Source organism: Zootermopsis nevadensis, unplaced genomic scaffold (assembly GCF_977971745.1).
Source record: "Zootermopsis nevadensis isolate Lab colony 2312 unplaced genomic scaffold, Znev_1.0 Znev_ptg000026l, whole genome shotgun sequence".
NCBI lineage: Eukaryota > Metazoa > Arthropoda > Insecta > Blattodea > Termopsidae > Zootermopsis > Zootermopsis nevadensis.
In genome coordinates this window covers 553,575-579,171 of record NW_028259158.1, presented here as the reverse complement: position 1 = coordinate 579,171, position 25,597 = coordinate 553,575, and the positions used below count along the sequence as shown (strand labels likewise).

Sequence of the window (25,597 nt, the reverse complement as noted above, 5' to 3'; positions counted from 1 at the left end):
TTCATCACCGCACTTCCTAAACGAGCGAAACTGCACCTGTAAGAGGCCGTCTAACCGCGGCCAATATCATTCTGGTACTTCACTCCAGCCTTGTCAAACAGAACACCCAAAGAGAACTGGCGGTGTCCTAGAACATTAATGAAAATACATACTTTAGTACCTGAACACACAGCAAGCGAGCGGACATCACGACTCACGTACAGTGGAAAAGGAGAGGTTACGGTGCAATTGGTGTAGGTCTGAGGAATTTATATACATACAAAAAATGCATAAAAGAGGGAAAATGGTATCAAGTTAAGACTTTACAGCCTGGATGGCGTAACAAGGAAAAACTTGTGGTTTGTAGATTATTAATGATGTATCAAATACAGAGGTTATTTAGGATTAAGTGAGAGGAAGATTATGTAGGCCTGTGGATAATGGAAAGAAAAGGATGTAGGAGGTTGCAACTGTTCAAACTATTGTCCTGATATTTCCTCCTTTATCACCAATATTTTTATGTCTAAAATTAGTAACATTTATTGAAGTACATTAATCGTGGTATTTTGTATCTATTCAAAGACGCTCGACACATTTAATAATCTGTCAGATGTCAGGACATGTCTGCTTCCCACACAATCCATAAATTGATACATTCGTTGAAATTCACTGGAATCACGCTTTTCTGAAATGTAGATTACATTAATGTCTTTTGACAAACATAAACATTTGAACAATTTACAGTTTTTCACCAGACATGAACGTGAGAAACTGCCACACTTAAAACACATTTTACACTCATGTCTGATGGTTGTTTGATGACTGCTTTATGCACTGAGTTTTATAAAATTCTCTAATGAAACTTGTGGTACCTGAATGTAATATGCGTGAGCAAGGAAAGGAATCTTGCGTAGTGTTCGCCCACTGAGACCTTCACTTTGTCTGCAAGAAAGACGGAAACAAAAATTTTGTGAAAACGAAACCGATTTCCAATGATATAAGGCATAATATGAAATTTTCAATCACTCAATGGATTTGTTTTTGGTCTATATACGAGGTGCGATCAGAAAGTTTCAAGACTGTGCCAATAGAGGGCGAACCGGAAGTAGTACGAGCTTCTGCCTTTAGGGGGTGCGGCCTACATTCATAGTGAATCAGTGTGCCAGCCGGCATCATCGAATTAGCATTTGTTTCTTAGTTACGGGCGTTTTGGTAGTGCATTACACCGACCCTCCTGCGATTTCGGAATGGCGTGTGCATCAAATTTTGCCAAAGACTCGCCAAATCGGCTACGGAAACCTATGAAATGCTAAAGCAAGCATTTGGGGAGTCCGCAATGGGTCGTGCACAAACTTTTGTGTGGCATTCACGTTTTAAAAATGGCCGAACCTCTGTCGATGATGACGAGCGTTCTGGACAACCATCTTCGAGCACAACGCCCGAAAATGTTACGAAGATCGACGTCGTACCATCAACGACTTGTGCGACATTGTTGGGATAGGCTATGGGACCTGTCAGCTGATTCTAAAGGAAGAACTCCACATGCGACGCATCCTGTCTGAGGACCAGAAGCAGAATCGACTTCTCGTTTGTCAGGAGCTCAAAGATCTTGCAAGAACCGACCCCAACTTCCTTTCTAAGCTCCGTGTGACTTCTTCCTCTTCCCAAAGATGAAAATTCAGCTAAAGGGAAGGAGATTTGAGACGATAGAAGAGATTCAGGCAGAATCGCAGATGGTGCTTGACAGGCTGACAAAGAAAGATTTCCAGGGATGCTTCCAGGCTTGGCAGCGGCGCTGGGATTGTTGTGTTCACTCCCAGGGGAACTACTTCGAGGGTGATGGATGAATTTATTGCCTGAGATAAGTGTACGGGTTTTTATAGGCTCAGTCTGGAAACTTTCTGATCGCACCTCGTATAGTCAAGAGGAAGCTAACTCAATTCTTCAAATAACCATACAATAAGTAACAGAACATACTCATGCATCCATGCATGAGTATGTGTTTGTACGCACCAACTTACCAGTATCTCTCCTAATGGGCTTTAATTGGAGACATTTGGATGCTGGTTTTGTGTTTAGTTTGATGTGGGGCAATACAGACACTGGAACTGAGGTTCCTTGCCACACTCAAATCGAACATGCCTCATGTATCGGTAACTCTTGCCACATGTCATACACCGAAATGCCTCTTGTCTGCCATGATATATCACCTCCTGACCATCAACAGCTACTCTGCAAAAAATGGCAGTTGAAAATCAATATCAGTAGCCCTAAGGCGCCTTTCCATGGTAAAACTCTCTGTCAGAATGCTAAAGTTTGCATTCTTTCAATTCTGTAACACACAATGGAATAGTTCTGTTAGCAAACTGTTCTATTTTTGTATTCCGATATGCGGTGAAACTTCTGTCATCTGTTCGCATGATAAAATAACTCTTACGAATGAAAAAAATTAGTGAGAAAGCCAGATAAAGCAAATCTTCACCCACATTTGGTCCATAGTTCATACGTCTCATACTATTAGCCTTCCAGCAGACGTTCTGTAATTCTTGGGAAGTAAAATCTCCTCTTCAATATATCTACAAGAAGTATATATATCTCACTTCAATACTATGATTAAATTTACTTTAAGGAAATAATTTGTTAACACCAAAATTAAAGTATTATTAGAAAACTCATCTGGTGTATTGGGAGTACACCTAAAGCACACTAGTGAAAATGTATTCCAGTCTGGAGAGGAAGGCAGTAAGTTCTTCAGAAAAACTGCAAGTTCCTTGCAAAATGGTGTTTCAATACACATAACAAATACAATTATGTAAACTTATTTCATTCCTCTTAATCATTCTGCCAATTCTCACTAAACATTGTCAATATAATCTTCACAACTGACAAAGAATCATTAAAAATGAACAAAAAAAATATTAAATAACTTAGTGAAGGAAGCCACTGAGAACAGAAAAAACTGAAGGCATTTCCATATTTTGTCAATTACTTAAAACACTGTCAGAATCTCAGACTATAACACCAAATGATAAAATTATTATTAAACAATGAATTTGAAGAGACGTCCAAGGAAGCGATCATGGCGTAACTGAAGGTACATATTTTTTTAAAAAAAAATCTTGTATCCAACATAAAAATAAACCATTTGTGAACGTTATCCTTTTTGTAATACGACTAGACGTCTACAACATAATACACTACATTAACTCTTATAACCATCAATATGCGTAAGAAAACAGCATTCTACTTGACAGAAATAAGAACTATATAGAACAAAAGGCTTCCAGTGATAATGTGTGAGGGCGTCTCGAGAGTCGAAGCTTCTGAACCACCGAAGTTATTTCCGTCTCATCGGATAACTAAAGGAGCGCAAATGACTGGTCAGTGATTTCTTTCACAATGGGATAGTTGCCTTGGTGTTACGGTGAGACACGATTAAACATCTGCGATGACTACGTAACATATACCAAAGTCTTCTTATCCATATTTCTATAACCTGGTAATCACAGTGTCTCAATGGATTTATGGATGAGTAACTGGAAAATAAAATTCTTTCATGTAAGAATAATGAGAATTTCTTTCAAAGGTACCACATTTGTACACACAAGTTTAATACCATCAATAATCTTTGTAAATGATAAGATGATGGTCCACGTACAATTAAGTTTATACAACATTACTTCCTGTATTCTCCAATTTTCCTACCAGTGACCACAATGGAATCAGTGTGACAGATTCTGTAAGCCTCCTATATGACTAATGCTTAAAAATTACTTTTCTGTTATTTATTATTTAATTTTAAAAAAATGTCTGTTTCGTTTAATAAATTACACTATCACACAATATATTTTTTGGTGTGCTACGTTTTGTTTCATAAATCATAAAGGTCTCTTGTGATCGTTATGAAATTTTAAAGAAGCAGCTCAGTTGTTTTTTTAAAATATGCAGCTTGGCAATAAGAGTTTAAAATATGATGAATCAAAAACATTTATAACAGGAACACACTGTCATCAGAACAATACAAGCATACATCACAAAAAAACAGAAATATATATCTTCACATGACTTAAATTTACATTCAAAATATACTAAGTCTTGGTTGTTGCACACAATTATGAATTTAATTTGCTATGTTTTGTAGCAGTTAAATGATTTCTATGTTCTAACCGCAGGGGGGGGGGGGGGGGGGGGGGGGGGGCAGCCTGGACACTGAAACTAAGGTTCCTTTCCAAATTCCAGTCTTACGTGTCTCAAAAGACTTCGCCTGTATTTGTAAATATTTCCACATGCTGTACACTGAAAATTGATGGAACCACCTGGCTCCTGATTTGATCCAGACAGTCATTTGTCGTTTTTTTTCATTTCCAGAGAGAATAAGTGACTCAGCTCATCAGCCAATGGCATCTTTTAGTTTGAAAACCAAAGGTTACCAACAACAATATATTTTAACAGTAAACTCCCATATCAAATCTAAATAGAGTTAACTCCTGTACAAAACACTGAACTAAATTGAAGTTTGAAGGCTTTCACCTTGTTAAGGCTTGTGTTTATCATTTCTGGGGAAACTGGAAGTCTCCATCTCTCCTCATATTTTAGGGTTATGTATTATAAATTGACATTAGAAATTATAATTATGGAATTAAAAGTCTGTATATTTTTTTTTTTTTAAAATTCTGAAATGTGTCAATCAAGAGTTTATGTAAACTGACACCAGAAGAAAGATTACTGTCAAAAACAAAATTCTAGACTAAAATGTGTCAACTCGTAACATGAAATGTAGGCCAGGTAATACTTCATAAGTCCTTGCACACTTTTAAATTACAATAACTTTTAACAGAAGATGAGGGCACAATTAACACAGTTTATTCTGTCTCCCCAAATAGTTTCAGAGTTCTAAAATAAAGACATTTTATTTATTACAATATCTGATCTTTTGAAAACCACTTCCTTCAAAGCTCTCTTATTTAAATTCCATATATAATGGATACAAAAATTGCAGCCAAGTGATTAGCAATCATGCTTCAAATTTGGGAAGTCCAAGGTCCAAATCTTGGTCTGAGACTGGTTATCCTAACTGAGACTTGCATACCTCATCCATCTGTCCAATTCATTATTCATTAGTACTGAATTGTCATTAAAGCCTTGAAATATTCTACTTTCAACATAAAATTATGGCACTGTAACTTTAAATGAGTGGCCCCTTGCATGACCAAACAATGTACTTGTAATAGCGACTCAAATAAACCCACAATGAAAATTCTATCTCTATATTGAAGTCACACAGCTTCTGCCACAGACTTAGCATATAAATACCGTGAGGCAGTAACGAAATATTAAATTCTTATGCTACAGAACATATTTAAATAATTTAAAGGAAGAGAACTTACCTTCCCCCTTGAATTCATTCTTCTTCTTTGATTTGGATACATTTTCTGGGACAATCCCAGACTCTTCAGTTGATTTTATCTCTGGAGTTGCAATAACTTTCACAACTGGAACAGCTTTCTCCTCTGGGCTTCTTGTAAAATTAAGGACAACAAATTTATTTGTAGTATTCACAGTTTACAATTCTAAATGAGTCAGTAGGGAATTCAGTCACAAGGTAGCAAATAAATAACTTGATTTATTTAGAATAAAACCCCACAGAAAGACAGTTCACATAAGGCAGAATTTGGTCATAAAAGCTTCGAAGTAAGGTTTCATATCACTCGAATTTGTCATAATAACTTTGAGGGGAAGCTAATAATCCACAACTAGCATAACTTAAGTTGAAAAGGTGAAAGCTGTTCCTTCACCTCTGTTCCTGACCTATGCAATGTTCACGTCTCCAGTACAACCTACAATAACCAATACGTTCTGTGTTTTAAATTCAAACTATAATACAATAAATTTCACTGTAATATTCTAGACATATTTTGTCAACACATGCAAACTTTATGTAGTACTGCCAATTCTGTTATAAAAAATTCCAGTTCCAGGACAGATTTCGTGTACCTCACACAAGATGTAATTCATCCTGTACATACGTACTAATTACTATACGTAACTATATATTATACAATGATATGTATAATCATTTTAGAATTAACACTCAAACACGAATGTTTATTTCGTACGTAAAGTCACCGTCCACTGTGACCAACGTGATAAACGAAGGCATGTATACTTTAGGGATAATGTCTCACTAAGTGAAATATCGCAAGACAACATATTGAGTTATATGAATTTCAGATATTCCACTTTGCCTATAACAGCTAGAAAATGTTTAGTTTGTGAAAGAGTTGCATTGAAACATTAGTTAAAATAAAAGGAACTTCCATGCTTGAATGTTGGTAATGAAAGTAAATCGACAATCTGACCGTATATTAAAGCGTGTTATTAAGACATATGTTTTCACATTATAAAAAACATACATGTTACAGTACTTAAATTCTATCAGTGTGATATTGAGAATAGTTGCTGAATTAAGGAACAATAGTTTCAAATTTCACTACGGTATTAGTTCCGTTCAAAATGGCTGCCTGTGTTTATTGATGAGAATAATGTCGTCGTAAACTGTTTGATATTATTTAGTAAGTTACATTTGAAGAATGTTATTGTTATTCTTTTAGGTAACGATGCAAAGGACTTTTAAACCAAAGAAATGTTTATTGTGAGGGCTCTCAGCGACCAAGATATAAAGTGGTCGCACTACCAGTTGAAACGTGCTTGGTAAGTTGCTCGTTCTGTTTCGAATTATATTAACAAAATTTATTTAAGAACACTTTGATTGAACACAGTAAGTGGCGGTTATACTGTAAGTAGTTTTGCATTGCATGTGATTGAATAGCTGATATCTTTATGTCAAGTTTTCATTAATTGTAGTAGCTCTTAATCTTGGTTAATTTTCCTGATTAATTGTCATAACCTTACATTGTAGATACGAAACGAACTGAAAGGTGCAGGTCAGGATGCCCCTAATCCATCATCTGCCTTGGCATTACCAAAGAATGATGAAGCCAATATCATTACAGCAGAGAAATACTTTCTTCCATTTGAATTGGCATGTCAGAGCAGATTGTCTTCAGGTACATAACTTCTTACTGAACTTGTGTTTTGCAAAGTACAGATTTTATTCTCATGCTACATACATTTGTAAATCAAACTTATTCATTTCAGAAACTCATAGCTTATGGACATTTAGCTGTGTATGTTTCGGTGGCCCACAAACAGATGAAGGGGTTCAGTTACAAATGATAAAGGTAATAGAATTTATAAATTAAATAAATGTTTAAGTGTTGTGATCCATAACTGATGATCACTCATTGCCCTGATTATGGAAGCATAAGGAAAATATTGAGAAATATACATTGTACAGTCTTGCCAGTTCTGTTCTTTTCAATATTTTAACATCTATACAATGTTATACCTGTACCATAAAAGCAACCTAGGAGTCAGTTACATCTTCTTGTTCTTCCTTAAGTCATCTCCACGCTTGTGGATAGTTCGAGAGGATTTTATTGTATAATAGAACTTGGTTATATATCATGTCACAGTAGCTGCTGGAGTTATTCTTAATTGTTTCAAATGAAGACTAAGGAAATGCTGTAATGATTTAATAGATCATTTGATGAATCAGATTGTGTTATGTCAGCATATGAATACTGATAATAAGCTAATTTCAAGTTTGGGTGAGAAAGTGAGAGTTGGCGATGACCTAATTTTGGTTTCTGTAGCTACAGAGCGATGTCTCGTAAGTCATTTTACAGTAGATCTTCTGTGACCATTTCTGTTGTATTTTGATGACTAATAATCAAACTGCCTTTTGAAACAACTGACACAGGATGTGATTTATATGCTACGAATCACATTAATCGATGGATATGATCCCCAATGCGGGGAATTGAACCTGACGATGGCCACATTGGGCTGAAAATGCTGTTCTAGAGAAATTACATTGAACTGAGTGTGTGAAAAGTGAGAAAGAAGGAAAACCAAGGAGTGAAATCTCATCAACACTTGTTTCTTTATAGAGCTGAGAAGTCATAAATGAAATCATTTTATAAATACAAATCAAGGAGTGATTTGTTGGGAACAAGAAACTGTCTTCACACTTGTCAGTAGTTACCAGAGCAGGATATAGGTTGCAGCACTTGCCTTGTCCATTAATAAGACCTTCGTTTCTTTGTAACGAGTTTAATGACGCACTCGTGGCTTCAGAACTATCCATATGGTCTTGTGTAATAACCCTGTAGTTAAGAGAGTCTTGGTTACTTCAAGTCTGTTTCTATTAGGCCTCCAGCGTGGTTATTCAGAAGATGCTGTGTTGAAGCAGATGAACTTATAATGAATGGACCATCACCAGAACCTTCTGCAAGCAAACTGAAGCATAAACCGTCCGGACGTCCGAGGAGAGGCTCGCTCTCACGGAACGTCACATACGACAAACTGGAAAATGCACAAATGAATGGTACGTTAGAACGAGGTAGGTATTCGTGGTTGTTCTGAAAATAATTAAGAATTTGTTATTAAACGTGGTTAAATTACTTTTGCATTTGCAAAGGCAGTCGACTGAATTTCACACTTACTACATATATTATCTGATTGAAAAGTATTTGTTGTAACTCAAAATTAAATTATATTATATTACTTTGATGATGTGATGTCTCAGAACAGTACGAGCACATAAAGACATGTTTTAATTTGAAGAACGTGGAACTGCCTTTTGTCGCATGTTTAATATCAAACGTATTTCCAGTGTGGCACGGTCATAGGCCGAAAGATTGAAAAATTTAAATTTATATGCTTTATGACGTTAAGAGAACTCGCGTGGTCATTTTATATAAAAAATATTATTTGTAACTAATTGAATTTATTTTAAAAAAATTGTTTTATTTACGTAGTTACTGCACACAACATAAATTAATAATATTTGACTGATGCATTTTAAAAAATGTTTAACCATTGATATTATTGCTTTTGTTGATTCCTGTTTTTCACATCTTTTATTGTTATTTGGCTCTTAATAAGAACTGTTCAAAAAATGTATTTTTGGTGATGTTTCATATGCGAAATTGTTACTTATTTACCATAATAGGTTTCTGTTCTTCGTTAAACAAATGTGTTTTGTCCTTTTTCATCTGGGTTTTACAACGGTGTACGAGGTTTGGCTGTTTTGAAAGTAGGGAAGTGGGTTCAAGCTCTCGTGGCAGTTCGTTCTTAATCTGATTTCTTTTTTGTGGTGATGTAACGTCTTTAAGACAAAGTAACTGCTTACGGTTTGAATTGAACAGACCGGTTTCCGCTGTTGGATGTACTTGTAATGTAAGTCTTCTGGGTTGTGACACCGTGTAATTAATAATGTCCCAGGGGAGCGTATCACTTGTTAAAGATGAAATTCATACACATTTCTGCTCAGAAGGTGGAGGTGCTATGTTCCTCTGACCCCCTGTAAGACTATATGATTTTATAACCAGATGACTGCATTCCACATCTTTAATACGACACAATACATGGCTTATTTTATAGAGAATAATAATAATTTGTGCCTGAGATTTGAGTTTTTCGGGGACAACGAAGATGTCAGTCGTTGTCTTCTGGCTTCTGACGCTGTACGACCAACATTTTGGAGGATTATTAGCATCACAATCTAGAAGACTTGTTACTTACAATTCAGTATTATAATACAAAACATTAAGTACATATCTGTGTAAGCATATTCAACGCTACTGCTGTTTGTTTTTGTGTGTGACAAATCTTTTAAAAGTACTGTGTTTTCAGTAGAAGCTTTCCTTTTTATGATTTTTATAAAAAGTAAAAAGTACATTTGAAAATTAATCAATATTTTTCAATGTTTATCTCGTCTACAGTCTCCGTTGTAGGTAAAATGCATCGGTCCACAAGTGACGTAGACTTAAATCGATGTAACGGTGTACAGGGAATGGTTAATAACCAGGATTCACTAAAAGACGACGAGAAGAGACGAGGACGTCCTCCTTTCTGGTTAGCGTATGTCGTCTCTCATAAATGAGTATTGACACATAAACTAACAAATTGTGATTTAACTTCTTAATGCGTTTGTTACTCAACGCCACGGCTTTGAACCACCGAAATAAAGTCAGTTTGGAGAGAAATCTCATGCTCCAGTTCAGTTCGTATTCAGTGTTTTAGGAGCTGTTTTAAAAGGTTTGATAATTGATTCAAACCAGTCCACAAAATCTAGTAATTAACAGGGAAATGTCTTAATATAACTTTAATATTAAGGAACTGACTCCGCGAAGAACAGTACTTGAGAAACTGATAGTCACTGAGGTGGTCAAATTTAGCGGCTTTTGCACTTCTGTTTTTTTATAAAGGCATAATTTTTCATGAAAGTGTGTTTAAAGCCCACAATAATTAAATGTTATATTGTTACTAAAACGTGCTATTGAACATTAAGAGAATGCTTAAAATATTCTCAGAGAAATAATTTGGTTCACGTTAAACATTGTTTATATGATAGCTGGGAATATTGTACAATGACGTGACTGTCTCTCTGTCGGACTGTGGCTCTTAACTGGCCCATTGGCCACCCCCAGATGATACATGAATGAAAATGGAGCGTCAGTGAAATGATATTTGAAGGTAGAAACTGGAAAACTCGGGGGAAAAACAAGTCCGAATGCAAATTTGTGCCCCACAAATCCCATATAGGCTGCCCTGGGCATGAATGTGAGCTTTACTGGTGAGACGTCAGTGAATTATCACCTGTGCCCTGCCATGCCCGTCTCGGTATCTGCCTTATGTGTTGCATCCAGCACCTCGGCTTATAGAAGACCGCGTTCGTCAGAGACACAGTAAATCAGACACAGTCCGACGGCGATCTGTCCTACATGGCATCGGGTGGGGTGAAATTTGAAAAAAAAATTGAAATTTCTTCAAAATTTTCGAAAAATCAAAAAACGCTAGAAATTGTCCAAAGAGCGCACAAAACCGAAAATTTTTGAAAAATTCCACTTTCAAATTTTTTTCAAAAATATCAAAAATTTTGGGTTTCGTGCGCTTTTCAGACAATTTCCAGCGTTTTTTGATTTTTCGAAAATTTTTAAAAAAAATTGAAATTTTTTTAAAAAAAATTAAAACATCAAAAAACGCTGGAAATTGTCCAAATAGCGCACAAAACCAAACAATTTTGAAAAATTCCACTTTCAAAATTTTTTTCAAAAATTTAAAAATCTTTGCGTTTTGTGCGCTTTTCAGACAATTTCCTTCGTTTTTTGATTTTTCGAAAATTTTGAAATTTTTTTTCAAAACTCTCACCAAGGGATGCATGCCAACCTCGGCGAATGCCTCACTATGTCTCTGCCGGACTCGTCCTCGATCCGTGTCTCTCTGCTGCTTTCTGTCGCACATTTTGCAACATCTCACAGTTAGAACATCTCGTAGAATAACCTGTCTTGACTGTGACCTATGTAGCAGGTACTTCGAGAGCAACATTGACAAGTTTATTCGGTTCAGGATGTCTATTTCTCGGCCACCAATATTTCTGAATCTTGTCATTGCTTTTCGATAGGAAGGACAAAGTCATGGACATAAGAGCTGAAAGTAGAATTGACATGTAATTGGAACTGTCGAATTATTTTAAAATATAAATTTTATCATAGATTCTTCTCTCGTAAACGTGATTCAAGCAATGGTCGTCTGAAGAAGGGAAGGACTCCAGATGGATGGATGGAGACGTCGGTCCTGAGAGAAAACCAGTTGGCATGGGCCGCACTAGTAGACTACATGTGCGGACACCACGAGCGAGGGTCTCGCAGGTGAGCTTCTATACAATAAGGTTGTAATAAGAGGTACATGAAATATCCATTCGACTTCTATTTAATAAAAGGTTATGTTTTGGCTTCCTTATCCATCTTCAGGGCTTGTTACAGACAGTGTTTAATTTTGATATGACTTTTGTTCCTCTGTGTATAAAATTTCTCATGTACTGTCTCTAATTCTTTTGGCATTCTGCAGTTGGGGGGCTAAGCTGCCCTCTTATTCAGTTGTGCGTTACTTCATATTCTGCTAATTTTATTTCAGTAATAAATATAAATTAATTAACGAGTAAACAAATTGCTTTCAGACGGACTCGAGAATTATTCCACCTACCATCCCAGACAGAAGTCCAAAGGTAATGTCTGTACCAGCTGTCTCAGGAGCGGAATCTATTGGCAACGAGATATTCGACTCATCAACGAGTACTTCTATGGTGTAAGGATCTTCCCTGGACAGGACCCGACTCATGTGTACGTGGGCTGGGTAACAACGCAGTATCACTTCTTCAGCAAGGATTTCAATCAGAGTAGTGTCCGCAAGGCTTCTGTTATGATTGTGGATGACGATGACGGAATTATTGAAAGGTGACAACGTAATCCTCTGTGTTCTAATTTTCTTGACACGTTCTGCAATAGCGATGGCTTACGTAATGTTACAAGTAACTATTTAAGTTTATTCCAATTAAAACTGAGCTGTTACGTATACGTAATTAAGTTTATAGTCTTTTGAATTTAGAAACATTGGAATGCTTTTCTTTTTTGTAAGGAAAGGTGGTCTTATGTTATTATTACACCGTTTTAGTTCACATGTGTACATCCCACTAATTATTTTAGATTCATTTTGTGATATCACTAAATTTGGTATGTCTGTCGTGAAATTAAAAGCCATACCACCATTATACCCTCTAATTTCCCCACAACCAGTAATGCCATCTTGGCTGCGTTACAAACGTATGAGGTGGGATTCGTTTCCTCGTTCACAAGACTCCTCCTTATTGTTCACTGGTATTAATACCTTTTTATCTTTGAAATTATGAAATTTGAAAGCAAACTATTAAGTTTTGTTACGATAGCATCGATCGTCAAAGTTGCTACGTGGTCCGAGCTGACGAACTCTACAATGAAGTGACTCATGATTCGTCAGGCAAAGGGGCATCACAGGGAATGTGACAGTATTAACAGAAAGTTTTTTTTAACGATTAATAACAACGAAATAGATCCTTCACGTATTACAGTTTCACGCTTACGATTTCCCTTCATTTCCGTAACGAATAAGGACATTTATTAATTTCAGTAGAGTTTATTTTAAGAAAATTTGGGCAAAGTATAAGGATTTTTAAAATTATGATTGGAAATTGCTCGTTCTCATAATCTAATCTGAAATTATCAAAATCTAGCTTTATGTAGAGAAAGAAGGATTTTATTTCTCTTGGTAATGAAATTGTTTGGCGTGTGATACTTCTTTAATGTTCCAACGTGTAGCGTTTTCTAGCGTAGTATAAAAAGTATAAAATGTTGGTCCCTTTACAGTATTTTTCTCCCTTATTATGTGGTTTGGGGTGAGACGTCCACAAACAAAATGGTGTCCCGGTGAGGTTGCCAAGATTGCAGCAGAAATTAATTATGTTTTTTTGAGGGAAATTGAAATATTTAATAAATCTGTGTATCTCCAACTGGACCAATTTAAAACCGACAGTGTTATGCTATGCTGTGCATGTGTTTTGATAAAACAGCGTACGTCTCTTAAAAACCCATACATGACGCTGAAGTAAAATACGCATTGGTCGGGAAATTGTACTTTGTAACTTCGAACGTTTCTCAAGATATTGTTCGCAAGAATTCTTATAATTGGGAGGAATGTTACACGTATATTATGCTATTATTAGATTCATATTCTGAAAGATATTGTGAATTTATTGATGCGTTTAGTGGGAAATGTGAACGTACTGTGTAAACGTCTCTTCTCCTACGTTGTTTTGACAGATGGAACCTGAAACATCTTTGTGGAAGCGACGAGCATGAGGCATGTTATACCACAGGTTAGATTAGGTCCATATTTTAAGAGGTATCGAGTTTTAAGTCGCATTACCAATTTCAAGTGATACGCTGCATAAAATGAGATGCAGACAGAAATTTAGTTACAGAATTACAGAATTTTGCACCAAAATTTGCATAATTTATTTATATAATCTAGATTGTAGGGCATTTTTCAGATTCCTTCATTATTATTATATGTTTTGTGTGTTGTTACTTTAATACATACTGAGGAGATGGACAGGATTTTCTGTAACTACAAATGTGATATTTAACAGATACGTCATCCAATATTTTTTTAAACCTGGCTAAATGCGTTAAATTATTTTAATTTTCTATATTCTGACATAAAAGTCTGCAAAACATTATTATTTACCAAAGCAAAATAATGAATGTAATCAGTCACTTTGAGGTCTTATTTTTATACAGTTCCTTCAGAACATGTGTCCGTCGGCCAGAACTTTTGTGACCACATGCTTATTTTTAATAAATCATTGTTTCTCTCTTTTTTTAAGTTTCCACCAAGACTTAAAACCTCATCAGTGGGCACGAGTACCCAATCAATCTCTGCAAGTGCACGCCCCGAAGCTGTCAGACATTCGTGGTTGGAGTACGCTGTGTGAAGACGCTGTGTCCGTGTCGGCACTTCACATTCCAGAAGAAGACAGACACATCGATATTTTGGAATTAATTGAGACGGAACGAATGCTGAGGTAAATGTGAACACCTCGTGACGGACGATAAATATTCATGATGCAGGACACACACGATCTTCCTTTCTGTTCACATTCGATACTATGACAGATAATGGGTACCAGGGGTCTTTTCCCCAGAAGTAAGGCGCGGCCAGGTCGTGACACTGACTACTTGCCTCCGTCTAGTGCCTGAGTTGAGAACGAGTGGGAGCTACACCTCCTCTCCCCCCAAGCACCTACGTGGCCCGTAGCAGTTTAGCTTTACTTTTAGTTTTACAAAATGTTTAGTCTAATAGTTTGAAAATACCCCAAAGAAAACATTTTCTAAATTTGTCTCTCAAGAAATGACAATCTGAAAGACGTCGAATTTAAAAAAAAAGACTGCTTTATCTTTCACAACCCACAATTTAGTAAGTGAATCTGGTGTCATTAATTTTAGAGCCTGTTACTGCGGTTGAAGGAACTTACGCACTGGAGATGATATTCTGGCAGGTTAACAGAATGGATGAAATACTAAAGCCCCTTGCAGCATAATTGATTATGGGATGATCGCCTTTCAAATTATAACCTGTACCTCGAGGAAAAACGTAATAGTTCGCCCAGCGTAACCCAGAAATCTGTAGCAAATAAGAGTCTTATTTGGCTAGAGAGCTCATTGCAGTTTCATTTCAAAGGTGACAGGATTACAGTTTCGTATGTAGAGAATCTGAGTATAAATATTGTAGTGTACGCGTTTCCGAAATATTTGCCTCGGCTGATTAATACCACTGGAATATAATAGAATTTCCTAAGAGGCTTTTGTCTTACGGTTCTCACGCCCACACTCTCACTTTGTACGCCACGCTCCGCTACCAGTCCAATTATCGTGCAGCTCACGCCCCCTGTCTCCATGTGGACCAGAAACAACTATTATATGTCAGGGCCCTTGCGACAGGGTTTCTATGATCTGCTTCACTTGGAATCACGTGCTACGACGATGCGAGTAGTTCTTCCTGCTTTGCTCATCCTAATACTTATATAATATTAGTGCCGTAATTAAATTTATAATTTTAAACTGTATTTTATAATAGTTTACGTAAACAAATTCTTCTCGTCGTTATTCAGATTATACATTTTTAAGTGTTGCGTAAGGTTTTTTGCGTGCTTGTCTTAAATTCATTGAATCCCATTCTGCTGTAATTAAAATGAATTTTAATTCTCATCTGTAAATTTTATATCAGTTCTGACATGGTGCTTTATCCTCCTTACGTATTTTTACGTACTTCAGACCTACAAATCTTCTTCAGATATTTACGACGAGAATTCCGAACACAAGATGGAAGAGAATTCACAGACCCCACAGCAGTAGAATCTTACTTCTGTAGTTTGACTTTGTAGACATTTCGTTGTGTTAAGTGAGCAAATAGGAATTGGAATCAGCACAGCGCATAATTATAAAACATAACTTTGCTAATCTTTTACTAGTCTTGTGTTTTTCCATATGATTCTTATTTTGTCAGTGTCGAGTCTTAAAAATTTTGTGTTCATGTTTTTGGCCTAATTTGATTGTATATTCATAAGTTACTGTAGTATATGTTAATTAAATTTGAGTTTTAGGTAATCATCTGAAGTAATGATTTTGTCTTTCAGGGAGGTTTGTAAAAATGATTATATCGTTCCGTTGGGTCCAGAGTTAAAGGAATTATATGAAGATCCTGCAATGGACCATAATCTGCGCAGCCTAAAAACAGAATCAGTTAAGACCACAGATGAATATGGCAGACGTACATTTTTAAATTATTGTAAGAAGAATAGAAAATATTATTAGAATTCTGTTTTGCTAATAAAATGTTGTTAAACTTGTTGTACTCTGTGAAAAAGGAGAAAATATGTACACAGACGTGCACGTAAAAACTTTATAATGCTGAATCAGGATTACATTTTTTTTGATATTGGGAACCCGCAGGCTACGTTCCCGATTTGAATTTATTGAAGTCTGTGATGTGATTGGTTCTTATTCTCACAGTTACAGTTGAATCCTGTTTGGATTAAAGCAACAAATTGGATAAAATATTTCTTAAACTGCATGTTTGAATACAAGTACAGTGATCCCTTGGTTCCACAGGGTCCCATTTTTATATTAATGATAAAAATTTTAATAAATGATATGTTTGTATCATATGGCCAGTCAGATTGCTTCTGAGTCGAATATTTACGTATTCAATAAATTCAATTAAAGATAAAGATTTCCGTCTTCTGGGTTGTTGCGCCGTGTAGTCTGGTCGATGTTAACCAACGTTTCGGAGGTCGTGCTGCCTCCGTCATCAGGGTGATTAAAGATAGTTTTTGTGGGACCAGTTACAAGAGACTACTGCGTATAAATTGTATAAACTTGGGCATTTGTGGAATGGTCTGATTCGATTTATTCTTTATAAAGAGCCGTGCGTGTACCGATGAAAATGTTCAATGTTATTTCAGGTCCTCGCTGAAATTGGTGGACCGTTCGTTGCTGGTCGAGGATGTTGTTAAGTCGCTGATCACGATTGATCCAGGGACTTGGGATGAATCATTTCAGAAAGGTAATTTTTGTATGTGTATAATAATTTGAGATAAAAGCTGGGAAGAGAGAGCATTTAAATATTAACCTTTCTTGGCCTTGCATTATGACTTATGTGCGTTCGAGCTGGCCACTAGCATACAACTAAACCATTAATGTTTTAGGTACGACATCTAAATTCCCGTGGTCTACGCGCGTGTATATAAAGTGATCCTTGTTACAAAATATAGTGTATTTATTGCATTTTTAAGCTTAGAATGTCAAATGAAAGCTCTGTTCTTGAGAATGAACCCATTTACCTGAACGTAAAGTTTTTGTAAAAATCTGTCTTTATATACGTAACAACTTTACATTTATTTTCAGTTATTTCAGGTTTCTTTAGCCCCGAACCCTCAGTTTTGTAGTCGTGTTGTATGACCCGACTGTTCTTGCCTTGACGCAGGGTCTGTGAAGTTATTTCTAGACTGAGTTAGCTGTATGAATAACTTTTGATCTTTTCCTGTCAATTCACGATACAGAAATGCCCACATTTTCCATGATGATTTGATATCTGAAATGAACTCTTATCACATTGGAGTGTTTAATATGGTCTTAAATAAATAAAAGAAACCTATTTCAGTGGTACACTAGGCCAGAATTTATCTGGATGGATTTCTTGTAAGAATTTTGACAAAATTTAATTATATTTGTTTAAATCTTGTCCGTCTAATCGCAATTTAAAATTTAAAATATTTAAAATACCATATGATGTTCTCTATCGAAACATTCGATTTACACTAGAACATCATTTTTTTCTCACGACGTGTTTCAGTTCTTAGATGAATTATCTTCAGGTGTATAAAATTAAAATTATATAAACTTGAACATAATTTCTAAAAATGCAACTTTTTTTATATATTATTGTATTTTAGTCAGATGTTTATCATATATCAATGATGTTCTCTTCCAGATTCCATTTTAATAACATATTCGAAGTTGTTCTATATATGTACGTCGTGTTTAATATGACTTTTTGTGTGGGTGAATGTTTTTGTATCAGCCAGAATTGAGAGTTCCAACTATCTGGAAGTATTGCCGTGTTTAAATTTTAAATTGTGATTAGACGGACGAGATTTAAACAAATATATATTTATCACAATATGACGCAACTTTATCATCTCAAAAATTTAATTAAGAAAACAACGGAAGACAGGGCGCAGTCTGATGGGAAAATAATGAAGGTTGACAGCTTGCACGCATATGGTAAACAATATACTTACGATTCATCATCACACTCTTACTCTACTGTGAAATAATTCTGTCTCTAAATATATATTCACCTCGTTAGGTTCCATTTAAGGTTTGTTAATATCTGATTAATAGGAATATTACTCCTATGTTTCTTCTCAATCTGGGATAATATGCTTGGTAATATTTTACGTCTTATCTGCCTGGATATTGTTATCCTCAGTGCAGCAGAAATCTTTTCTGTGATGCCAGAATAAATTTGAATTTGGTCCACGAGGCTTCATGAATTTAAACTCCCGACCACCAATAGCCATCGTACTCACAGGCGGTTTACGAAGATATAATAATTTGAGACACCAGTATGTCGGAGAAAGATGTGGACAGTAAAGTAGTGGCTGGAATTTAATGGCTTGAAACATTTTTGATTTTTCGAAAAATTTTGAAAAAAATGTAAAAAATCAAAAAACGCTGGAAATTGTCCAAAAAGCGCACAAAACCAAGAAATTTTGAAAAATTCCACTTTCAAAATTTTCAAAATTTTTGGGTTTTGTGAGCTTTTCAGACAATTTCCATCGTTTTTTGATTTTTCGAAAAATTTTGAATTTTTTTTTCAAAACTCTCACCAAGGGATGCATGCCAACCTCGGCGAATGCCTCACTATGTCTCTGCCGGACTCGTCCTCGATCTGTGTCTGTCTACTGCTTTCTGTCGCACATTTTGCAACATCTCACAGTTAGAACATCTCGTAGAATAACCTGTCTTGACTGTGACCTATGTAGCAGGTACTTCAAGAGCAACATTGACAAGTTTATTCGGTTCAGGATGTCTATTTCTCGGCCACCAATATTTCTGAATCTTGTCGTTGCTTTTCGATAGGAAGGACAAAGTCATGGACATAAGAGCTGAAAGTAGAATTGACATGTAATTGGAACTGTCGAATTATTTTAAAATATAAATTTTATCATAGATTCTTCTCTCGTAAACGTGATTCAAGCAATGGTCGTCTGAAGAAGGGAAGAACTCCAGATGGATGGATGGATGGAGATGTCGGTCCTGAGAGAAAACCAGTTTGCATGGGCCGCACTAGTAGACTACATGTGCGGACACCACGAGCGAGGGTCTCGCAGGTGAGCTTCTATACAATAAGGTTGTAATAAGAGGTACATGAAATATCCATTCGACTTCTATTTAATAAAAGGTTATGTTTTGGCTTCCTTATCCATCTTCAGGGCTTGTTACAGACAGTGTTTAATTTTGATATGACTTTTGTTCCTCTGTGTATAAAATTTCTCATGTACTGTCTCTAATTCTTTTGGTATTCTGCAGTTGGGGGGCTACGCTGCCCTCTTATTCAGTTGTGCGTTACTTCTTATTCTGCTAATTTTATTTCAGTAATAAATATAAATTAATTAACGAGTAAACAGATTGCTTTCGGACGGACTCGAGAATTATTCCACCTACCATCCCAGACAGAAGTCCAAAAGTAATGTCTGTCCCAGCTGTCTCAGGAGCGGAATCTATTGGCAACGAGATATTCGAGTCATGAACGAGTACTTCTGTGGTGTAAGGATCTTCCCTGGACAGGACCCGACTCATGTGTACGTGGGCTGGGTAACAACGCAGTATCACTTCTTCAGCAAGGATTTCAATCAGAGTAGTGTCCGCAAGGCTTCTGTTATGATTGTGGATGACGATGACAGAATTATTGAAAGGTGACAACGTAATCCTCTGTGTTCTAATTTTCTTGCCACGTTCTGCAATAGCGATGGCTTACGTAACGTTACAAGTAACTATTTAAGTTTATTCCAATTAAAACTGAGCTGTTACGCATACGTAATTAAGTTTATAGTCTTTTGAATTTAGAAACATTGGAATGCTTTTCTTTTTTGTAAGGAAAGGTGGTCTTATGTTATTATTACACGGTTTTAGTTCACATGTGTACATCCCACTAATTATTTTAGATTCATTTTGTGTTATCACTAAATTTGGTATGTCTCTCATGCAATTAGAAGCCATACCAACTTTATACCCTCTAATTTCCCCACAACCAGTAATGCCATCTTGGCTGCGTTACAAACGTATGAGGTGGGATTCGTTACCTCGTTCACAAGACTCCTCCTCGTTGTTCACTGGTATTAATACTTTTTAGCTTTGAAATTATGAAATTTGAAAGCAAACTATTAAGTTTTGTTACGATAGCATCGATCGTCAGAGTTGCTACGTGGTCCGTGCTGACGAACTCTACGATGAAGTGATTCATGATTCATCAGGCAAAGGGGCATCACAGGGAATGTGACAGTATTAACAGAAAGTTTGTTTTTAACGATTAATAACAACAAAATAGATCCTTGACGTATTACAGTTTCACGCTTACGATTTCCCTTCATTTCCATAACGAATAAGGACATTTATTATTTCAGTAGAGTTTATTTTAAGAAAATTTGGGCAAAGTATAAGTATTTTTAAAATTATGATTTGAAATTGCTCATTCTCATAATCTAATCTGAAATTATCAAAATCTAGCTTTATGTAGAGAAAGAAGGATTTTATTTCTCTTGGTAATGAAATTGTTTGGCGTATGATACTTCTTTAATGTTCCGACGTGTAGTGTTTTCTAGCGTAGTATAAAAATTATAAAATGTTGGTCCCTTTACAGTATTTTTCTCCCTTATTATGTGGTTTGGGGTGAGACGTCCACAAACAAAATGATGTCCCGGTGAGGTTGCCAAGATTGCAGCAGAAATAAATTATGTTTTTTTGAGGGAAATTGAAATATTTAATAAATCTGTGTATCTCCAACTGGACCAATTTAAAACCGACAGTGTTATGCTATGATGTGCATGTGTTTTGATAAAACAGCGTACGTCTCTTAAAAACCAATACAGGATGCTGAAGTAAAATACGCATTGATCAGGAAATTGTACTTTGTAACTTCGAACGTTTCTCAAGATATTGTTCACAAGAATTCTTATAATTGGAAGGAATGTTACGCGTATGTTATGCTATTATTAGATTCATATTCTGAAAGATATTGTGAATTTATTGATGTGTTTAGTGGGAAATGTGAACGTACTGTGTAAACTTCTCTTCTCCTACGTTGTTTTGATAGATGGAACCTGAAACATCTTTGTGGCAGCAACGAGCAAGGAAGTGTTGCAGATAGAGTTGGGTAGGACATCAACCACCCTGCCACTTTCAGCTGCACTGCTTCAGAACTCTGAGAGGCATGTTATACCCCAGGTTAGGTTAGGTTAGGTCTATATACACTAGTTGCTTTTAAGAGGTATCAAGTTTTAAGTCACATTACCAATTTCAAGTGATTATTATTATTATTCAGTGTTCTGTCTTACGACAAGTCCATTGCTCTGCCCAAACAGAGCTCTCCAGTTGTCCCTATTCTCGGCTTCTCGCTTTAATTCCTGGAACGTCATCTTCTTTCCTTGTTTAAGGTCGTCGGTTGGCTGTATCAGTCTTCTTCCCAGCCCTCGCTTTCCTTCAACCTGGCCTTCGATGATGTCACTCAGTAACCCATTCCTTCTCATAATATGTCCCAGCCAGTTAGCTTTCCTTCGTGTAATCGCCTGCTGAATGCTTCTTTGCTCGTTGACTCTCCTCAATACTTCTACGTTGGTCACTCGATCCGTCCACCTGATCTTCTCTATTCTTCTCCAACACCACATTTCAAAACTCTCCAGGTATTTCTGTTCCTTCTTCCTGAGTGTCCAAGTCTCTGCTCCATACGTAACACTTCACTAGTTTCTTCTTCATCTCCAAGCCCAACTTGCTAGTGAGAAGTATCCTCTTCTTGACAAAAGCTGCCTTGGCCATGGCTATCCTTGCTTTTACTTCCTTGGTGCATAGGGCGTCCGTCGTGACTATGCTTCCCAAGTACTTGAAATGCTCCACATTCTCCATCTGTTGGTTTCCAATTACAACGTTCAATGGTTCTGCTCTCGGTGCTATCCTCATTACCTTTGATTTTTCAATGTTGATTTCCATTCCATACTCTCTACCTGTCTCCACTAACTTGTCCATCATGTTCTGTAATTCCTCCTCTTCCTTTGCCAATACTACTAAGTCGTCTGCATACTTTACAGTCTTTATCACTCTTCCTCCAATTTTGAAGTCTCCTGTTCCCTCCAGAGCTTCCTTGGCAGACTTAAAAAGACACAAAAAGCCGGAAGAACTGCATCGTACGCGTTCATGTGCCTCTTAATTTATTTCTTAATTTGTCACTCTTTTGTGGTTTTTTTACTTAATTTTCCTTCCGTCTCGCTATTCTCTACGCGCAATCCACAAGAAGGAGGTGCAGGTAGAATATGATAAGGAAGGAGACGAGGAATTCTTTTGTAGATAGTATTTTATTATTAACGATAAAGGAGCTTATAATAAAATGATAAAATACAGTAAGGTTTTAGAATTAATGAATACAGAAGAATACTTGAATAAATTTTGACGTAAATAAAGGAAAAGACCAGCAAAATTAAGTTAAAACAGGGAATAGAACAGTCGGTCTAAACAAAAAGGGTGTTACTTAGTGGCCCTCTTAGCTAAACCCCAGGGTTAGAAGGACAGTCTTCTGTGTAGAGTACTCAGACCAATAAATAAATGAATAAATATGATTTTTCCCCTCTAGGGAGTCGATCCCCTGTCAGTCAGATCGTAGCCAGTCACTATACTGACTGTCAAAAGACAGATAATATAACATGGCTGGGGTATGACTTAACGTAATCCCTTAAACGATTGAAAACAGGATGGCCTACATACATGAAAGTGCGATCGAAGTGCACAATTTTTAAAAAAAAATTCAAAATTAATGTATCTGTTACAACTAACTAACTAATGAATAATTCTGTCTCGTGATTACACTTCACAAATCTTTTTCGCAGACGTCCGTGTGAGTGCGACCCAAAGACGTATTTTTAAGACGACACAAAGAACCACTTACATATTCTCCCCAAAAAAGCGCCAACTTCCAATAATCGATATGAGGACACCCGAGGCAGATGAGCCCAAACACTACATATATATATTTTTTTTTTTCTGGTTTCTTTCATAAATTTCCCTCTCATTCCTTCTTCATAACTACATACCGAAATTCAAATCCTAGTCTTGCAAATTCCAGAAACCAAAGATCAGAATCCTGGAGATGATAAAATTCATTCTGTCAGCCGTGAAATTACTCATTTTCCAAATTTTAATCAGACAGGCTGTAAGAATTCTTAGATATGGAGAAAATCCTGTCCTAGTGCCACTTTTTCTCCCATATGTCGAATATGGACTACACCAGGATCTAAACTGGTCTCAATCAGCCGAGATTTGAAACGGCCGCAGGTGGGACACGAATCCGATACCTCAGCGTAAGAATATAGACGACATAAAACAGTGCATGCTTCGAGTAACTGTGCTAAAGAAATCAAAAGAACAACATCCATGGTCCATCCAGTATAATTAAAATTAGAGATCCTAGGGATTATACTTCCAATGCAGCCACTTGTACAAAGAATAATTTTCCTTTCTGACAGTGACAGAAACTCGGTGTTACTCGTTTGGACGAAACACGTAAATTTTTGTTTAATAATTACGATGATAATCTTTCGACCCTTTGCATCTCAGTGTAGCGCCTATTAAAAACTGTTTTGACTTCGATATAGGAAGGAAGATAACATTAAAATGGATCGGTTCGGTTTTTTGACTTCGACCATCGACCACGTTTAATATGTGTATTTGGCTTCAGGAAATGTGTATCCACTGAAGATGCGGCCTTCAAGCTAACAGACAACGTGCTTAAATCTATTAACCAAAAAATGCAAGTTGGAGGAATTTTCTGTGATTTAGCAAAAGCTTTTTGACTGTGTAAATCATGAAATTTTATCGGATAGATTACATTTTATGGCATTCAAGGAATAGCAGCGCAATGGTTCGGATCCTATTTAACAGATCGAAGTAAAAGCACCTAAAAACAAACGAAATATTTTCACAAACTGGGGAACAAAACATGGAGTTCCCCAAGGGTCAATTTTAGGGCCCTTGCTTTTTATAATATATGTAAATGACCTTCCTCCAACAATAAAAACAATAAATACTTTAACAGAACCCATAATATTTGCTGATGACACAAGCGTCATAATTTCAAATAAAAATTTTGATGATTTCTGTTCAACATCAAACATAGTTCTGTCTCATATGAGTAAATATTTTACTGCTAACAAGCTGGCCCTAAATCTAATAAAATTTATAACAAATAACTCTCCACAATTTGCTTTAAGTATTGGTTATAGTGGGAAGTATATACAAGAGTCAATAAACACAAAATTCTTGGGTTTGCAAATTGATAATCACCTAAATTGGATTAATCATATTGATGAACTGATACCTAAGTTAAGTGGCGCATGTTACGCAGTTAGATCTCTGTTGCATGTCAGCAAAACCGACACACTCAGATCTGAATATTTTGCATATTTTCACTATTTAATGAAATATGGAATAATTTTTGGGGGGAAATTCATCAAACATCAAAAAGATATTCACTTTACAAAAGAAAATTGTTAGGTTATTGGCTGGTGTAAAACCTAGGAATTCATGTAGAAGTCTATTTAAGAGATTAGAGATCTTACCTCTTCTAATGTGAATACATATTCTCATTAATGAATTTTATTTTAAATAACCAAGAACTCTTTCAAACTAATTCTGCTATACACAGTGTCAACACAAGAAATAAAAATCAGCTTCATAGACCAATTGCCAACCTCTCATGTTTTCAGAAGAGTGCATATTATGCAGGATCAAAATTTTCAACAGTCTACCATCAAATATCTCAAGTCTTGTAAATAAAAAGGCACAATTTAAACCAGCATTGAAGAGATACTTAATTACACACTCCTTTTACTCTGTCGATGAATTCATAATGTCTACAAGTAAGTCGTAATTTATCCTTTGTATTTTTGTGACATTTATATGACTTGTATTTGTATAACATGTATTGTATTATTATTATTACTTATGCTACATCCTATTGTCATCTGACTAACTTATGGATCCATGGAATGTAATAAAGATGTATGTATGTATGCAAGAGTCTTTCTGCCTGTTGTTTTTTGGGGTGTGAAACTTGGTCTCTCATAAAAGAGAAGAGAGTTTGAGAGTACAGGTCTTGGAATATGTTTGAGATTTTAGAAGAGATCCGGTAACAGAATACTGGGAACAATTACATAATAAGAAGCTTCTTAATTTATTTTTTACGTAAAACTTTTAGTGCAGTTGAATTAAGAAAGATGTGATAGGCGATCATGGAACATATATGCGGCATATGAGAAATACAAAGTTCTGATCCAGAAATGTAAAGGAAG

At 36.0% G+C, this 25,597-nt stretch overlaps 1 protein-coding gene and 1 long non-coding RNA gene across 13 annotated transcripts; one reads left to right on the top strand and one right to left on the bottom strand.

The window, feature by feature from the left end:
• Window positions 1-480: 480 nt before the first annotated feature.
• LOC147872534 (uncharacterized) lies at window positions 481-8,370 on the bottom strand. 4 transcript variants are annotated; one of them, XR_015537174.1, is made up of 4 exons: window positions 8,233-8,370; window positions 5,367-5,497; window positions 2,001-2,211; window positions 481-921 (listed from the first exon to the last, which is right to left on the bottom strand). It is a non-coding gene; the product is annotated as an uncharacterized LOC147872534 (long non-coding RNA). The 4 variants fall into 4 exon arrangements; XR_015537172.1 differs by lacking the exon at window positions 8,233-8,370 and adding an exon at window positions 5,974-6,112 and having other exon boundaries at window positions 5,367-5,494; XR_015537173.1 differs by lacking the exon at window positions 8,233-8,370 and adding an exon at window positions 5,974-6,104.
• On the top strand, window positions 8,304-25,328 carry LOC147872533 (ryanodine receptor-like). 9 transcript variants are annotated; one of them, XM_087356212.1, is made up of 9 exons: window positions 8,304-8,443; window positions 11,601-11,756; window positions 12,065-12,341; window positions 14,306-14,503; window positions 16,115-16,220; window positions 16,943-17,043; window positions 19,243-19,375; window positions 19,641-19,960; window positions 21,358-25,328. In XM_087356212.1, exons 3-6 carry the CDS (start codon window positions 12,307-12,309, stop codon window positions 16,991-16,993), a joined length of 390 nt encoding a protein of 129 aa, XP_087212338.1. In that variant the 5' UTR covers window positions 8,304-8,443; window positions 11,601-11,756; window positions 12,065-12,306; the 3' UTR covers window positions 16,994-17,043; window positions 19,243-19,375; window positions 19,641-19,960; window positions 21,358-25,328. The 9 variants fall into 9 exon arrangements, with proteins under 9 accessions (XP_087212338.1, XP_087212337.1, XP_087212343.1 ...); XM_087356211.1 differs by having other exon boundaries at window positions 19,216-19,375; XM_087356217.1 differs by lacking the exon at window positions 16,115-16,220.
• Window positions 25,329-25,597: the final 269 nt, after the last annotated feature.

Coding starts and splice junctions, on each gene's coding strand:
- LOC147872533 (XM_087356209.1), top strand. CDS start 12,307: ATGATTGTGGATGACGATGACGGAATTATTGAAAG. Junction 12,342..14,305: donor GATGACGGAATTATTGAAAG/GTGACAACGTAA, acceptor TCTTTTTTTAAG/TTTCCACCAAGACTTAAAAC. Junction 14,504..16,114: donor GAGACGGAACGAATGCTGAG/GTAAATGTGAAC, acceptor TTTGTCTTTCAG/GGAGGTTTGTAAAAATGATT.